At 42.8% G+C, this 19,059-nt stretch overlaps 1 protein-coding gene across 2 annotated transcripts in view; it reads left to right on the forward strand.

The window, feature by feature from the left end:
* Positions 1-19,059, forward strand: part of SAMD8 (sterile alpha motif domain containing 8) — a 119,512-nt gene that overhangs the window by 44,246 nt on the left and 56,207 nt on the right. The window contains exons 1-2 of one of the 2 annotated variants that reach the window (XM_068255388.1): positions 3,223-3,577; positions 14,846-15,429. In XM_068255388.1, the coding sequence (XP_068111489.1) occupies positions 14,861-15,429 (569 nt within the window). In that variant the 5' untranslated portion in view covers positions 3,223-3,577; positions 14,846-14,860. Of the gene's footprint in view, positions 1-3,222; positions 3,578-14,845; positions 15,430-19,059 lie in introns of those variants that run through there. The other variant, XM_068255389.1, reaches the window with a different exon arrangement.

A 19,059-nucleotide genomic window follows, 5' to 3' on the forward strand; every position in this document is an offset into this window, starting at 1 on the left:
CATGATCTCATACCTATACAAACTATTGTTAGCCCAGGACTACAGAGGCCCCCTGCACTATCCTGGGAGAGATGGGGATAACATTCGACTTGGCCCAGAGAGATTTGATTATCAGTCACACTCATACCTCCTCCATAAATAGCATGCAGGAAACACATTTTAAGACTTTTAAAAAGATGGTACAGAACTCAAGCCAAGCTAGCAGAAATATACAGTTTAAGGGATTATAAATATTAGCGTGGCTGTGTAGTAAAGGGTTTTCTCCTCCAACTACGGTGGTCATGCCCTAACCAAGAGGGTTTTGGTCTAAGGTCATAAGAATCTGTAGAGAGGTAACGGCACAAAGAAAAGAAGATTCACCTTGCAGTATGTTACTACATATGACTAAAACAGAATGACTTCTGTTGTTAGTTTAGTGTGTATGTATGGTTTATTGATGGAGATGTATGCTAAATAAGTCACACACCCAAATGACACCTTCAGTACTGTTTCAAAATTCTGTATTTTATAAACAATACCAGTTGACTGATATGATTGTAATCTTCCTAATGGTGCCTATACACGGTACAATTAAAAGTCTAATTTGTCCTGTTTATTCAACCAAAACGATCAAATTAGAGTGAAAAACGAAAAATCTTTTTCTTTTTTTTTATCGAGGGGAAAAAAACGAACAATTCAGTTGATTAAAATATGATCGGAGTTGTTGGAAAAATCTGGGTGATTGCTAGTAAAATTGTATAGTGTATGGTAGGTTGTATAAAAAAAATACCTGTAGATAAAAACTGAAAGAAATGTTTCAAAGAATGGAAACTTTATATGTATTATGAATTATAACAAAAAAAATGGGAATAGAGTAGTCCTTTTTAGTCATTGTAGTTGTTATGGATCTATTTATTTATTATTTGGAGCCCTGAAATGATTGTTGATTTTTCATAAAAATAATTGTGTTCTGCAAAAGTAAAGTTTTTAACTACTTACTGCACCAGGAAACTTCACTTGAAGTACCAGGGACGTAAATAGTCGTCTTCAACTGGGGTGCGTCTGCCGCGCGCTCCTGCGTAAGTACTCGTCGCCGCCCGTTAGCGGGGAGATGATCTAAGCCCCCGTGACGATGATAGCCGGCATCAATGAGATGCCTGCGTCATTGTATCTTCAGACTAACACATCCACGCATTTCTTCCTGTTTAACGTACTACTAGTACACAACAGACAGTAATGCACGAGGATATCTTGTGGCCAAATAGTAAAATGACACTTAAATACATTTAGTTTAATAAAAATACCCACACTTACATTAACCTCCTTAGCGGTATGCCCGACACTGTTTCGGGCATACCGCCGGCTGTCCCCAGGAGTCCCCCATTATAATTTTAAGTGATCGTGTAGTTGTAATATATTCAGCTAGCACTAGGCTAGCTAGCAATGGTGGCCGGCATCCCCCTGATTACTTCTGATCCCCCCGACTCCGCTAAATACATTACCCCCCCTGGATCCAGCGATGGCGCAGCCGCCCTGCACATCTTCGGTCCTCTCTATGGGGAGGATCGGGTCTGCGCTCGACGTCATGACGTCCTGTTCGATCCTCCCCATAGAGAATAGCGGCGCTGTCCGGGGAGGCTGCGCCGATCGCTGGATCCAGAGGGGGTAATGTATTTAGCGGCGATCGGGGGGATCAGAAGTAATCAGGGGGATGCCGGCCACCATTGCTAGCTAGCCTAGTGCTAGCTGAACATATTACAACTACACGAGCACTTAAAATTGTAATGGGGGACTGTCGGCTGCAAACCCTCCGGCGTGCGTAACGCCTAGGAGGTTAAAAATTAAACCCTTACTTCCCAAACTCTCCTATAGTACCCCCAAAAATGTTTGCATAAAAAAAAGACAAAAAACATAAATAGTTACCTTAGGGACTGAACTTTAATATGTATGTCAAGAGGGTATATTTCTGGTAATTTTTAAATGATGGGCTTATAATTCGTGATGGACGCAACACTGAAAAAAATGCACCTTGATTTCCAAATAAAATATTAGTGCCATACATTGTACTAGGGAAATATTTTAAACTTTGCAATAACCGGGACAAATGGGCAAATAAAATGTGTGGCTTTTATCAACAGTAGAATGTTTTATTTTAAAACTAGAATGGCAGAAAACTGAGAAATAATGTCTTCATTTTTTTTCTTATTTTTCCCATTAAAATGCATTTAGAATAAAACAATTCTTCGCATAATGTACCACCAAAAGAAAGCCTAATTGGTGTCGAAAAAAAACAAGCTATAGATCATTTTGTTGCGATCAGTAGTGTTTAGATTTTTGGGGAATGAAAGGAAGGAGCGCTGTAAGGTGAAAATTGCTCTGGTCCTAAAGGGGAAAAAACCCTCAGTGGTCAAGTGGTTAATGTTAAATTAGACAGGATTCATATTTTAATTGATCAAGATATCGTGGTAGTGGAGGTAGGTGAGTACATGTGTATTCCTTTTTTTACTTTAGATTTTTCCCAACCAAGTTTTTGTTCATACTCAGTAGTTTTTTGAAAAGTCTAACGTTCGTTTATGGTACCTAGAAAATAATTTTTAAAAACTGTTGGACCAAACAGAATAATTGATTTAATTTCTCTAAACTAAAAAAAAAAAAAAATTGTACCGTGTATGGTCACCATTAGATGTTGCAATCCACTTTTGTACATGTGAAAGTCTGTGATTTATCTGTGTGACAAACTCACTTATTTTTCATCTTCACTTCATCATGTAAAAACCCTTGTCTTGTGTTTTCATATCTTTTAAAATAACCGCTATAAACTCAAGTACTGTAAATTTGCTGATGTCGCAAGGTTGTTTTGTTGAAAATTGTCTTGCTCCTTATGCTCTGTTTATAGACTGATTTACATAGTAAATATTGTAGGTGGTTATGGTTTCATGGTGTGGCATGTAGATTGTCAGATTCTCGAAAGTACACGACCACTTCATTGTCCTTCAAGCTGCTTACTACAGTTAGAACATTTCTCTAGCTGCTCACATGACACTTGAAGTTTTCCCTCTCCGAATGCATTTAAGAATGTTGCAATGAGGACATTTTCTTTAAAAGAAGAACAAAAATAAACAGGTTTCTGTTCAAAGGATAAAATCTCTTTTACTCACACATTGTTACACCCTGAACTGCGTCCGCCTACTTCATGACTCACTTCCAGGCTTTAACTTAGCACATCCAAATACGTAGGTCATGTAGAAGTCTCCAACTCACTGCAATGACCACAGCAAGATTTTTCTCTTCTCAGCCAGAGTGCACTTGGAATTCATCCTCCTGTAATCTAATCTAAGTTCGATAGCAAAGCAACAGGCTTACATGAATGAATGCCAGGGATTTGTGCATTATCACAAAAAAATAGCTCAGTGTTAATTATTTTCCATAGTTGTGCTCCCCAAGGGCTCACATATATCCTTGGTTTTCTTGGTCAAAGACACTCTTGGTGATGTTGCTACAGGCTGTTATTCTGCTGCGGATGTTGTGATGACAAAGGAAACTTTTTACTGTCATTTTTATTCTTTTAAAAACTCAGGCAGCATACCATACTCCCAGGGTAAGTTCCTACTTTATTTTTTTTTTAGAATCGTGTATAATTTTTTAAAGTCATTTTGCCTTTTTTAAGAAATGTAGGGGTTGATTGAAAAAATTGCGGTAATACTGCCGTGCACAGATAGTGCACGGCAGTGTTACCCCTATTTCTGGCCACAGTTAACGGGACCCGCAGAACTCCAGTAGCATAACTGTTGCTACAGTAATGTGCCTTACCGTAGCAACCGTCGTGCTACTCGAGTACCTCAGTTTGTGCTAATAGCGGTACCTGCGGTGGCTGGCATTAAGGGTCTGTGCATGGCAGTATTACCGCAATTTGGTGACTCAACCCTGTAGAGAGGGTTTTCTAATCTGTTTAATTGGACAAGCTTCGAGAGGCATTAGAGGATAGAAGGACCTGGCAAGTTGTGGTCCATGGGCTCGCAAAAAGCTGGACATGACGGAATACCGACTGAACAACAACAAAAAATCTGGTTAACTTATGTTGGTGTTGGTGTTCTAAGCTCTGACCATTAACATTTTTAGTGGGAAGTGGATAGAAAAAATACATTAAATATATTTAGATACGATAAAGTAGAACTATAGTTCAATTCCCCTCTGCTGTGATATATTAGCATCACAGTGTATAAGATTTGTAAGTACTAAGACAATTGTTTGTTTGTTTTTTTGTTTTGTTTTTTAATGCTTAAAAGGGTCTAATAGTTCTACTTCCATTTTCTCCTGCAGCCTTATTAGCTATTGAACTGTGTAGGGCTGAGCAGCAGCACTGAACTTTCCAGACTTTCAGATTATTTTATTATTTTTTTTTATATATAGCGCCAATATTTTATCTGTGAATGCTGGTGGTAAATTCACTGCTTTCATTTCAATAGAGCTTTATGCATTCAAACACTGTCCTCTGTGAGCCAGCACCACTTCAATGTTGTAGTATGTAAGCATTTCTCATAAAGTCATTTAACTACTTAAGGACCTTGAAATCTACGCCATGTTTTGATGGCTGCCAGGGTGTAGATTTCAATAAACCGAAGCCACGCGTTCTTGCTGCTTTCGCCGCTCCCGACGACCTTGCCATGGTCTCCCTGCCACAGCTCACTCACTCTGCCGTCTCTATAACGTGACCTGTGAGCAGGTTCAGGAGCCAATTTCATTGGCTCCTGACTCTATCTATCAACTTAAAGCGGCTCCCATTGGCGTACATTGATATGCAGGGTCAGGAGCCAATGAAAGCGGCTCCTGAACAGCTCACAGGAACTCTGCCTTCATGGAGACGGCAGAGTGGGTGGCCCAGGTTCCCGACGTACGGCAGTGACAGCTATTCATCGCTATTCTGCCGTTTCTTGTACCAGCGGTCTCTGGTCCTTAAGGTGGCAGAGACCGCTGGTACTTAAAGGGAAGGTCCAAGCAAAATAAAAATGAGTTTCACTTACCTGGGGCTTCTACCAGCCCCATGCAGCCATCCTGTGCCCTCGTAGTCACTCACTGCTGCTCCAGTCCCCTGCTGGCAACTTGTCGACCTCGGAGGTCGGCGGGCCGCATTGCGTACATTTTTACGCATTCCGGCTACTGCAGGAATAATAACACATACATTTTTACGCGTTACTGATTCAATGCGTACATTTTTACGTATGTGTATGTGTTAATGTTCCTGCACTAGCGGGAATGCGGAAAAATGTACGCAATGCGGCCCGCCGACCTCCGAGGTCGACAAGCTGCCAGCGGGGGACTGGAGCAGCAGTGAGTGACTATGAGAGCACAGGATGGCTGCATGGGGCTGGTAGAAGCCCCAGGTAAGTGAAACTCATTTTTTTATTTTGCTTGGACCTTCCCTTTAAGTGGTTGAAGGAAACCTAAACTGAGAAGAATATGGATTTTTCCTCATAAAATTATACCAGTTGCCTGACTCTCCTGCTGATCCTGTGTCTCTAATACTTTTAGCCACAGCCCCTCAACCAGCATGCAGATCAGGTGCTCTGACTGAAGTCAGACGGATTAGCTGCATGCTTGTTTCAGGTGTGTGATTCAGCCACTACTGCAGCCAAAGATCAGCAGGACTGCCAAGCAATTGGTATTTCAAAATCATGCAGGACTGTGGAGTCGGTACATAAATCATCCGACTCCATCTAAAATGGCCCCGACTCCTTAGTCTAATACTCATCAGGGCTGTGGATTTTTTTTCTTGTCTGCCAGCAGTAAAGATGCTGATGCAGAGGCTCCTTGTAGATCAAACAACATGAACATATTAGATGGCGAATATCAATTGTTTCTTGATCTGTCGTCTATTTTTAACTTCACGCTTTGCAATGTATTTATTTATATTTTCCCTACTATCTTTTAAGGGTACTAAGCTCCATAACTTTTTTTTTTAAATCACGATACACTAGTCTAAACTCAGCATAGATGGGTCCGACCAGCCGCGCCTGCCACGAATCTAGCATGTGTACAGCCACCCCAATCCAGAATGCCAGATCATCTTGGCCAAGGGCTTGTTCCCCTCTATAACCTACCAACCAGAAGACAATCTGACATGTGCTGTGCCATTTCCCCCTTCCCCCCCCCCACCTCACATAGCAACAGAAATGTACAGCCCTCGGCTCCAGTCCAAAAATCAGATTTCATCACTATACATTGTACCAGCACCATAGTTTGTTTTTTCTAAAATATAAATTATCTATAATGTATAAATAATATGTAATCTAGCATAATATAATTTGTGACTTTGAAAATAGACGTTGTCTGACTATTGGTGATCAGATTACGAGGAGTGAATTTGTTAGGCCGAGGACAAATTGGTTGCAATAATTGAGACGACCTGGGAACTATCCATGTGGCAGATGTAATGCCTGCCACTTAATGGCAAGAAGAAAATACACTGCTGAAAAAAATAAAGGGAACACAAAATTAAGACATCCTAGAATGAATAGAATAATGAATAAAATATACTTTGTTCTTTACATACTGGAATGTGCTGATAACATACTTGAATGTGCTGACAACAAAATCACACAAAAATTATCAATGGAAATCAAATTTAACAACTTGTGGATATTTGGATTTTGAGTCGCACTCAAAATTAAAGTGGAAAAATACACTACAGGCTGACCCAACTTTGATGTAATGTCCTTTAAAACAAGGCAAAATGAGGCTCAGTAGTATGTGGCTTCCACGTGCCTCATGACCTCCCTACAATGCCTGGGCATGCTCACAATGAGGTTGCGGATGGTCTCCTGAGGGATCTTCTCCCAGACCTGGACTAAAGCATTCACCAACTCCAGGACAGTCTGTGGTACAACATAGCGTTGGTTGATGGAGCGAGACTTGATGTCCCAGATGTGCTCAATTGGATTCCGGTCTGGGGAACAAGCAGACCAGTCCATAGCATCAATGCCTTCGTCTTGCAGGAACTGCTGACACACTCCAGCCACATGAGGTTTAACATTGTCTTGTATTTGGAAGGACCTAGGGCTTAACCGCACCAGCATATGGTATCACATGGGGTCTGAGGATCTCATCTCGGTACCTAATATCAACTGGATGTCAAGGTTCTTGCGGACCGTCCGAGTTTTTTTGATCCTGTCACTGGTATCAAGGAGCACGCAGCCTCAGGGCATGGGGTCTAAGCTAGCACGGGTCTTTACCAGCACACCCTGCAAAGGGTGATGGGCTGTCATCCCTAGTGGGTGGCGGACTACTTTGCTGCCTAGTGCTTGCCAGGTCACGAGCCCAAGACTACTGCCCCAGTGATGGGAAGAACAGAGGGTACCTGACGGGATAAGAGGGGGATCAGGCATAGCAGACTGTCGAGCTATCAGGCCAGGACAGGCTTGATGGGACTGGCTGGGCAGGAAGGCAGGAAGACCTAACCTAATGGAAATCCCAGGAAGTGAGCAGACTTGAGAGGTTCTGAGGGGAAGTGGTTGAAGGGGGAGACCCCGGGAAAGGGAGCTGGTTGGAGGAGTTCCCAGGAGGGGAAAGGACAGGCAGGGGGAATCCCCAGGATGGGTGCTGACTAAAGGGGTTCCCAGGAGGAGAACAGGCAGGCAGGGGAAACCCAGTAAGGGGAACAGACTGGAGGAGTTCTCAGGAGGGCAAGGGACAGGCAGTGGAATCCCAGGAAGGGAACTGACTGGAGGAGTTTCCAGAGGAGAACAGACAGGAAGGGGAATCCCGGGAAGTGGGAGGCTGTCAAAGTAACTGCAGAGAGATTGACAGGGAGATATCCTGAGATGGATACTGACAGGCAGCAAAAAGACTGACATGGTACACAGACTGACAATGGGATCCTAGGTTAGGCTCAAGCAGGCTGGCAGGCAGCAGCAATTATGGAATGCCACAAGGAAGGGAATCCTGGGGAGAACGGCCACAGAGCGCCATGTCTGTGACCAGGTGTGCAAAAGCATCCGCACTTTGAACGCGCAGGGTTTAAATACCCTGGCTTTCAATTACGGTAAGCTCAGTACTGCCCACCACTGCCAGTATTAAACAGGAGAGGCGCGTGCATGTGCGCCCTAACAGGGGAAGCCGAACTCGGAAGTTCGTCGGGTTGGCCACACACACACTAGTTTTTTTTTAAAGCACAGGCATAATCAGGGGAAGTCGAACTCGGAAGTTCATCAGGTTGGTTTGGTCACACACACACACACACACACACACACACACACACACACACACACACACACACACACACACACACACACACACACACACACACACACACACACACACACACACACACACACACACACACACACACACACACACACACACACACACACACACACACACTTACTTTGTTTTAAGACATTGAACAACACTTCCGTATCTTTGCTACGTATATCTACGCCCTGTATACAGCACTTACGGATCAATGGCCTAGATATATGCATTGTTTACTTACCACCGTTATTTGTGTCACGTTGCTCCCGTTCGCCTTTGTTGCACTCCCGCCATTCCGTGATCTGTGAATGGGAAACTGGTGTTCCCAAACGCGATCACAGTGCCTGTGATGATTAAAAGCTGGCATCAGCGAGATGTCGGCTTTTATTCAGTCAAAGCAAACAGTTACACTTACTAGTTCCCATCTCCTTTTTACAGTACTTGGGAATTAGGTGTGGAGCCATCTTGTGGCCAAAAAACGAAAAATACATTCAAATACACTATTGTACACTATTACATAGAAAAATTAAATACATTTTTATTATGTTTAACCACTTTCACCTTTACCCCATAGTTGCCAAAATAAAACACTTAAAAAAAATAAGAAATTGCATAATTTAAAAAAAAATACATAAATAGTTACCTTAGGGACTTTTTTTCTAATATGTATGTCATGAGGATATATTAATGTTATTTTTGTAAATAAAGGCTTGTAATTATTATAGTGGGGGGAAAAAACACCAAAAGGAAAAAAAATACACCTATATTTCCAAATAAAATATTATTGCCATACATTGTACTAGGGACACAATTTAAATGTTGTAATAACCATGACAAATGGGCAAATAAAATGTCAGTTTTATCTACAATGGCAAATTTTGTTTTTAAACTACAAAAACTACAATGGCTGAAAGCTGAGAAATGATGATTTTTTTTCTTCTTTTTCCCTGTAAAATTAATATACAAAAACAAAATAATTCTTAGCAAAAAGTACTATCCGATGGGAGAAAAGCGCTTTACAAATGTTATTGTATTGTATTGTATTGTACCCAAAGAAAGCCTAGTTTGTCCTACAAAAATAATTTATAGATCATTTAAGTGTCATAAGTAGGGCTAAAGTTATTGGTGAATAAATGAGAGGAGCGTTATCTGAAAATAGCTCTGGTTTTGAAGGGAGAAAAAACAGTGGTTTGGAAGTAGTTAAAGTAGGATTAAACTCCTACATAATATTCAACAAGAATAAACTAATGTGTGTGTTTGAATGCTACCTATTTTTTGTTTTTGTTTTGGTGGTTGGTCTAATGGGCTTTTTCCACTACTCTGCGAAATTGCGATTTGATTCTAATCGCAAGGTACATTAAACTAATGGAAACTGCAGCAGCAATTTCCATTAGTGCGATCCGATTGCGTTGTGATTTTGGTCAAAATGCAATCGTCCTCCTGCCGCGTTTTGGATGCAATTGAGCTTTACAATACTGAGTATAGTAGCTCAATCGCAATTGCAATCGAATGGTGGAAATTGAAACGCGTTTGCGATCACATTCGCAATCGCATTTCATAGTAGAAAAGAGCCCTAAGGGCCCTCTTCCTCTAGCAGCAGTTGCGAAGCTGAATCGCAAAAATGCGTTTTTTTTTTTTAACCGCTAGGGTTGCCACTTTATCATAGGAATTCGATTCGATTTTTACAAAAGCGCAATCGCATTTGGGAGTGATTTTTTTTTTTACCGCGATTTTGCAAAGCAAGTGCATTGTGTACTCAAAATCGCGTTCGCATGTATAAAATAGCGACAAGGCTCGGTCGCTAGCATTTAGAAAAAGCAGTTGCTAGTGGAAAAGGGCCCTAAGGCTGTAAATAATCTTTTAGAGCAAAGAAGAAATGCAGAGGTTCATACCACTTGAACCACTTGAGGACCACAGTCTTTTCGCCCCTTAAGGACCAGAGCCTTTTTCTCCATTCAGACCACTGCAGCTTTCACGGTTTATTGCTCGGTCATACAACCTACCACCTAAAGGAATTTTACCTCCTTTTCTTGTCACTAATACAGCTTTCTTTTGCTGCTATTTGATTGCTGCTGCGAGTTTTAGTTTTTATTATATTCATCAAAAAAGACATGAATTTTGGCAAAAAAATGACTTTTTTAACTTGCTGTGCTGACATTTTTCAAATAAAGTAAAATTTCCTATACATTTGAGCGCGAAAGTTATTCTGCTACATGTCTTTGATAAAAAAAAAACCATTCAGTGTATATTTATTGGATTGGGTAAAAGTTATAGCGTTTACAAACTATGGTGCCAAAAGTGAATTTTCCCATTTTCAAGCATCTCTGACTTTTCTGCGCACCTGTCAGGTTTCATGAGGGGCTAAAATTCCAGGATAGTACAAATACCCCCCAAATGACCCCATTTTGGAAAGAAGACATCCCAAAGTATTCAGTGAGAGGCATGGTGAGTTCATAGAAGATTTTATTTTTTGTCACAAGTTAGCGGAAAATGACACTTTCTGACAAAAAAAAGAAAAAAAAAAGTTTCCATTTCTTCTAACTTGCGACAAAAAAAAAAAATGAAATCTGCCACAGACTCACTATGCTCCTCTCTGAATACCTTGAAGTGTCTACTTTCCAAAATGGGGTCATTTGTGGGGTGTGTTCACTGTCCTGGCATTTTGGGGGGTGCCTAATTGTAAGCACCCCTGTAAAGCCTAAAGATGCTCATTGGACTTTTGGCCCCTTAGCGCAGTTAGGCTGCAAAAAAGTGCCACACATGTGGTATTGCCGTACTCAGGAGAAGTAGTATAATGTGTTTTGGGGTGTATTTTTACACATACCCATGCTGGGTGGGAGAAATATCTCCGTAAATGACAATTGTTTAATTTTTTTTACACACAATTGTCTATTTATAGAGATATTTCTCCCACTCAGCATGGGTATGTGGAAAAATACACCCCAAAACACATTATACTACTTCTCCTGAGTACGGCGATACCACATGTGTGGCACTTTTTTGCACCCTAACTGCGCTAAGGGGCCCAAAGTTCAATGAGTACCTTTAGGATTTCACAGGTCATTTTGAGAAATTTCGTTTCAAGACTACTCCTCACGGTTTAGGGCCCCTAAAATGCCAGGACAGTATAGGAACCCCACAAATTACCCCATTTTAGAAAGAAGACACCCCAAGGTATTCCGTTAGGAGGATGGTGAGTTCATAGAAGATTTTTTTTTTTTTGTCACAAGTTAGCGGAAATTGATTTTAATTGTTTTTTTTCACAAAGTGTCGTTTTCCGCTAACTTGTGACAAAAAATAAAATCTTCTATGAACTCACCATACTCCTAACGGAATACCTTGGGGTGTCTTCTTTCTAAAATGGGGTCATTTGTGGGGTTCCTATACTGCCCTGGCATTTTAGGGGCCCTAAACCGTGAGGAGTAGTCTTGAAACCAAATGTCGCAAAATGACCTGTGAAATCCTAAAGGTACTCATTGAACTTTGGGCCCCTTAGCGCAGTTAGGGTGCAAAAAAGTGCCACACATGTGGTATCGCCGTACTCAGGAGAAGTAGTATAATGTGTTTTGGGGTGTATTTTTACACATACCCATGCTGGGTGGGAGAAATATCTCTGTAAATGACAATTGTTTGATTTTTTTTACACACAATTGTCCATTTACAGAGAGATTTCTCCCACCCAGCATGGGTATGTGTAAAAATACACCCCAAAACACAATATACTACTTCTTCTGAGTACGGCGATACCACATGTGTGACACTTTTTTGCAACCTAGGTGCGCTAAGGGGCCTAACGTCCTATTCACAGGTCATTTTGAGGCATTTGGATTCTAGACTACTGCTCACGGTTTAGGGCCCCTAAAATGCCAGGGCAGTATAGGAACCCCACAAGTGACCCCATTTTAGAAAGAAGACACCCCAAGGTATTCTGTTAGGAGTATGGTGAGTTCATAGAAGATTTTTTTTTTGTCACAAGTTAGCGGAAAATGACACTTTGTGAGAAAAAAAACAATACATATCAATTTCCGCTAACTTGTGACAAAAAATAAAACCTTCTATGAACTCATCATACACCTAACAGAATACCTTGGGTGTCTTCTTTCTAAAATGGGGTCACTTGTGGGGTTCCTATACTGCCCTGGCATTTTAGGGGCCCTAAACCGTGAGGAGTAGTCTTGAACCCAAATGTCTCAAAATGACCTGTGAAATCCTAAAGGTACTCATTGGACTTTGGGCCCCTTAGTACAGTTAGGCTGCAAAAAAGTGTCACACATGTGGTATCGCCGTACTCAGAAGAAGTAGTATAATGTGTTTTGTGGTGTATTTTTACATATAACCATGCTGGGTGGGAGAAATATCTCTGTAAATGACACATTTTTGATTTTTTTTACACACAATTGTCCATTTACAGAGAGATTTCTCCCACCCAGCATGGGTATGTGTAAAAATACACCACAAAACACATTATACTACTTCTCCTGAGTATGGCGATACCACATGTGTGACACTTTTTTGCAGCCTAAGTGCGCTAAGGGGCCCAACGTCCTATTCACAGGTCATTTTGAGGCATTTGTTTTCTAGACTACTCCTCACGGTTTAGTGCCCCTAAAATGCCAGGGCAGTATAGGAACCCCACAAGTGACCCCATTTCAGAAAGAAGACACCCCAAGGTATTCCGTTAGGGGTATGGTGAGTTCATAGAAGATTTTATTTTTTGTCACAGGTTAGTGAAAAATGACACTTTGTGAAAAAAACAATAAAAATCCAATTTCCGCTAACTTTTGACAAAAAATAAAATCTTCTATGAACTCATCATACACCTAACAGAATACCTTGGGGTGTCTTCTTTCTAAAATGGGGTCACTTGTGGGGTTCCTATACTGCCCTGGCATTTTACGGGCCCAAAACTGTGAGTAGTCTGGAAACCAAATTTCTCAAAATGACTGTTCAGGGGTATAAGCATCTGCAAATTTTGATGACAGGTGGTCTATGAGGGGGCAAATTTTGTGGAACCGGTCATAAGCAGGGTGGCCTCTTAGATGACAGGATGTTTTGGGCCTGATCTGATGGATAGGAGTGCTAGGGGGGTGACAGGAGGTGATTGATGGGTGTCTCAGGGGGCGGTTAGAGGGGAAAATAGATGCAATCAATGCACTGGGGAGGTGATCGGAAGGGGGTCTGAGGGGGATCTGAGGGTTTGGCCGAGTGATCAGGAGCCCACACAGGGCAAATTAGGGCCTGATCTGATGGGTAGGTGTGCTAGGGGGTGACAGGAGGTGATTGATGGGTGTCTCAAGGTGTGATTAGAGGGGGGAAATAGATGCAAGCAATGCACTAGCGAGGTGATCAGGGCTGGGGTCTGAGGACGTTCTGAGGTGTGGGCGGGTGATTGGGTGCCCGCAAGGGGCAGATTAGGGTCTAATCTGATGGGTAACCGTGACAGGTGGTGATAGGGGGTGATTGATGGGTAATTAGTGGGTGTTTAGAGAAGAGATGTAAACACTGCACTTGGGAGGTGATCTGATGTCGGATCTGCGGGCGATCTATTGGTGTGGGTGGGTGATCAGATTGCCCGCAAGGGGCAGGTTAGGGGCTGATTGATGGGTAGCAGTGACAGGGGGTGATTGACGGGTGATTGACAGGTGATCAGGGGGGATAGATGCATATAGTACACGGGGGGGTCTGGGGGGGGGGGGGGTCTGGGGAGAATCTGAGGGGTGGGGGGGTGATCAGGAGGGGGCAGTGGGCAGGGGGGGATAAAAAAAAAATAGCGTTGACAGATAGTGACAGGGAGTGATTGATGAGTGATTAGGGGGGTGACTGGGTGCAAACAGTGGTCTGGGGGGTGGGCAGGGGGGGGTCTGAGGGGTGCTGTGGGCGATCTGGGGCAGGGGGGGGAGAAATCAGTGTGCTTGGGTGCAGACTAGGGTGGCTGCAGCCTGCCCTGGTGGTCCCTCGGACACTGGGACCACCAGGGCAGGAGGCAGCCAGTATAATAGGCTTTGTATACATTACAAAGCCTATTATACTATTTCCATGCGGCGATCCGGGTGCTAGTAACCCGCCGGCGCTTCCGAACGGCGGGTTACTACGAGCGGTGGGCGGAGCGAGTCCCCGGCGGCTGATCGCGTCACGAATGACGCGATCGCCGCATAGCCACTCCCGCAGCCGCCCCCGCCGATGGGCGTATTGCGGTCGTTTGGGCCCGGACTTTGCCGCCGCCCATCGGCTGGGGGCGGTCGTTAAGTGGTTAAGAATGCATGCACATTAAGTAAAACAGTTCTAATCTATCTGAAATGAGTCTTGTCAAGAAGAGCTGAAAGTCAAATAGCAAAAAAAGCCCCTCAGAAAGACTTTTGATCTGGTATATTCAGCATTGCTCAGAAAACCGCATTGTGCACTTTTTATTTTTATGTACATTTCTGTTCCAGTGTCTACAGTTCTGGCAAGATAAGTGGAGAAAGAATGTGCAATGCTACATATGTAATTTGGTGGGGAAATATCCCATCAGACTAAAGGCTGTAATTAATGTAAAACTGATTTTATTAAACTGGGGAAAATAGGTAAATTGTGGCTGCTGCGCATTAAATATTTTACTTTTATTTTTTATTCTACATAGGTGTCTTCTAAAGCAATGGCAAGCAACAACCAGTTATGCATTCGTCGTTGGACCACAAAACATGTGGCCAAATGGTTAAAAGAAGAAGGGTTTTGTGACTATGTGGATCTTCTTTGTAACATACACCGTTTAGATGGCACTGCTTTGATGGCACTCACAGAATATGATTTGCGCTCTCCACCTTTGGAAATTAAGGTTCTTGGTGATATCAAGCGACTTATGCTTTCTATCCGGAAACTGCAGAAACAGCATGCCAGCGTCCTAGAAGAATTGGGGTTGAGTACTGATCTAAGCCCTGGAACTCTCAGCCTATATGCACCACCTAGTCCAGAGTGGTTGTGTAATGGTGAACTGACAGACTTTGGTGGTCATGGAACAGATTCTAGCATAGAACCTCACCAGTACTCTAATGGAAAACACAAAAATACTCAAAAGAGGCTTGACCCAGAGTACTGGAAGACAGCAATTAGCGGTGTCTATGTTTTCATTGTGTTTGGCTTCACGTCTTTTGTCATGGTTATAGTTCATGATAGAGTTCCTGACATGCAGACATACCCACCACTGCCAGATATCTTCCTAGACAGGTGAGTTAATAATCTAAATGCTCTAAAATGACTACTTTGTGTTTAACAAATCAGGCAGGGCTCACACTTGCCAAATTCATGTGCATTTTCCTGCAGTGTGAAAGTACATTCAATCAGCCCATGGAAATCAGTGGGTTTGTTCACATCTAATGTGAATTTTTGCATTAAAGGGATACTGTGCAAAACAAAGTGCCCCTGGGGGTAATTACCTGCTTCTGAATCCTAATGAGTCTTTTCCCATTCTTCTCAGCCTCAGGGATCCAGCGCTGGCAGCCCCCGGAATACAGCCGTCAATCTTGTTGGCTATGGCGCAGTAGTGCCTGCAATATGTACCCTCCCAGCTGCAGTGCAGGCACAGTAGCTGCTTACCGATGGGCTCCAGCAGAAATAGCCGAGCCCGATCGGGTACGCTCTACTGCGTAGGCGCAAGTTGCCTGCGCAGTAGAGCGGACCCAGTTGGCCTTGGCTATGTCCGCCAGAGCCCATCGGAAATCTGCGTCTGCTCTGGACTTGGGAAAGTAAATCTTTATATGTCCGATCTACTGCAGGTGACAGCACTGGTTCCCGGAGAGTGACGAGGATGGGGGGGAAGCCTCATTAGGATCCAGAGTCTTCCCCCTCCTGAGGTAAGTACCCCCAGGGGAAGTTCTCTTTATTTCAGATTTGCTTTAAAGGGGACCTGTAGTGCAATTAACATAATTAGAAAAATTACTTATTATTTTACAATATTCATTTTATAAATTGTTTAGTTAGTGTGCTCATTGTAAAATCTTTCCTCACCTTGATTTACATTCTGAAATTTATCACCGATGGTGACATCTTTACTGCTAGTAAGTGAATTCTGTGGAATGTTTGTTTGAGAGTTCTAAAGCCAGTACAAAATATACCTGGTCTCCCAGAATACTCTGGGAAGGGGGTGGGTGGGAGAATTACACATATTTAATCAGACTAGGCTAAGCATCACTGGATGGTGGGACTACATACCAATTTAGAGCTTCATATAGGTAGCAGCACGGTGACATAGTGGTTGGCGCTCTCGCCTTGCAACGTTTGGTCCCTGGTTCAATTCCCAGCCAGGTCAACATCTGCAAGGAGTTTGTATGTTCTCCCCGTGTCTGTGTGGGTTTCCTGCGGGCACCCGTTTCCTCCCACATCCCAAAAACATACAGATAAGTTAATTGGCTTCCCCCAAAAAATGGCCCTAGACTACGATACATACATTACACGATACATACATAGTCATATGACTATGGTAGGGATTAGATTGTGAGCTCCTCTGAGGGACAGTTAGTGATGAGCCTATATATATATACTGGAAAGCGCTGAGGAGGATGTCGGTGCTATATAGAATACTAAATAATAATAAATAATAGGGTTTCTGTTGATGAAACCAGGATAATTAACATTAAAGTGGCTATCCTCAATAATTTACTGCATTCTACTATGTCGTTACAATGCCTCTTTAAAGGATACCCGAACTGACATGTGACATGATGAGATAGACATGTGTAAGTGCAGTGCCTAGCACACAAATAACTATGCTGTGTTCCTTTTTTTTCTTTCTCTGTCTAAAAGAGTTAAATATCAGGTATGTAAGTGGCTGACTCAGTCCTGACTCAGACAGGAAGTGACTACAGTGTGACCCTCACTGATAAGAGATTCCCCTTTTTTACCTCTTTCTTGCTCTCAGAAGCCATTTTCTGCTAGGAAAGTGTTTTATAGTTGGAATTTCTTATCAACACACTGTAGTCACTTCCTGTCTGAGTCAGGACTGAGTCAGCAACTTGCATACCTGATATTTAACTCTTTCAGGCAGATAAAGAAAAAAAGGAACACAGCATAGTTATTTGTGTGCTAGGCACTGTACATACACATGTCTATCTCATCATGTCACATGTCAGTTCGGGTATCCTTTAAAGGACAGATGTGAGGAAAAACAAGATCTACTTACCTGGGGCTTCCTCCAGCCCCTAGCAGCTGATCTGTCCCTTGCCGTAGCTCCGGTGTCCCAGGTCCCCTCCATTGCAGTAGCCCACCTCACCATGTCTGCATCTTCTGCCCTTGCGTGAGTGCGCTGCCGTACTCCCGTTGCCAGGAGTGGTTGTGCACAGGCCACGTGAGAGCGATCCCGAGCGGCATGGCTGAGCGCAGGCACAGAAAATGCCGACCTGGCGAGGTCGGCATCTGCAACAGAGGGGATCCTGGTACACCGGAGCTGCGGCGATGGACAGATCTGCTGCCAGGGGCTGGAGGAGGCTCCTGGTAAGTAGATCTTGTTTTTTGTTTTTTCTCGGACCTGTCCTTTTTTAAGGAGAAAAAAAAAAAAAACAAAACACAGACAACCTGGTACTTTCTATTAGACACTGCTCACATCTTCTCTTCTTCTTTTTTTTTTTTTTTACATCAGCTGCTCCAAATGCACATGGTGTTCAGAAAGATGCGAAGGTTTTCTGCAAAAAGGACTCTTAGACGGATGTGTTCATTTTTGTAGTATCACAATCACAAAACTTTACCAATCACAAATCCCACACGGTCAAGTGATTTTATGAAGCCAAGCACCATAAAATTACAAAGTTGATTAAAACAACCCTTATTTTTTTAACATAATTGTTTATTTTGTTTAACCACTTAAAGGAAACACGAGATGAGATAATATAAAACTTTTATACATACCTGGGGCTTCCTCCTGCCCCATGCGCACGCATCGCTTCCACGCCGCCGTCCTTATCCTTCTGTATCGCCGATACCGGGTCCTGTAACTTCAGCCAGTAGTGACCAGTCTGCACAAGAGAAGTGCGCCCTCTACGTATCTCTCCGGAACGCTGAGTATGCTGGAGTGGGAGCGATCCGTGCGCATAAGGCTGGAGGAAGCCCCAGGTATGTGCATATCATTTATATTATCTCATCTCTGGTACACTTTTTAAGTATCAGCAGTTTCTGGCCCCTTAAGGACCAGAAGCTGATGGAACAAAAACGGGGCTCACCAACGTTGCACCGCACGGATCCGCCACTCTTGCCATTTGCGCCACTCTTCTGTCATTGAAGCCCAATCGCACTGCCATTGTTAGGACAGCAGAGCTCCGTGAGTCAGTCAGGAGCCGATTGCATTGGCTGCTGACCCTGTGATTACTGCTTGAGCTTACTTGCAAGAAACTGTCAGAAGAGAAATTTAGCATTTGATAACATTTACCAATTGAGCTAAAGTGCAGTATTTCATATATTTGTACAAGTTAAAGGTTGATCTCTGTACACTGGTCCTGGTGACTCCTGAACAGAAAAGTGGCGGAATCTTTGTTGAATCTGACTTATTCTTGTACTATGCAAAAGTTAAGACCACTATCATAAAAAATTTAAAAACGTAAAATACCATATTATCCGGCGTATAAGTTAAAGTATAGAGTTTGGGATATACTCTCCATATAAGACTACCCCTCTTCCAACGCACACCCAATAAAAATAAAAGAAAAATCATATACTGGTGCTATGTATGAACAGATACTGGTGCTGTACTGTATGTGGTACCCAGTATATAACAGTATATAGGCGATTGACTGGTTGACTTGGCCAACTCTCCCTAAGCTGATTGGTCAGCTCTCCTTGTCTGCCTGTTTATCAGAGCGGTATGGAAGA

Source organism: Hyperolius riggenbachi, chromosome 10 (assembly GCF_040937935.1).
Source record: "Hyperolius riggenbachi isolate aHypRig1 chromosome 10, aHypRig1.pri, whole genome shotgun sequence".
NCBI lineage: Eukaryota > Metazoa > Chordata > Amphibia > Anura > Hyperoliidae > Hyperolius > Hyperolius riggenbachi.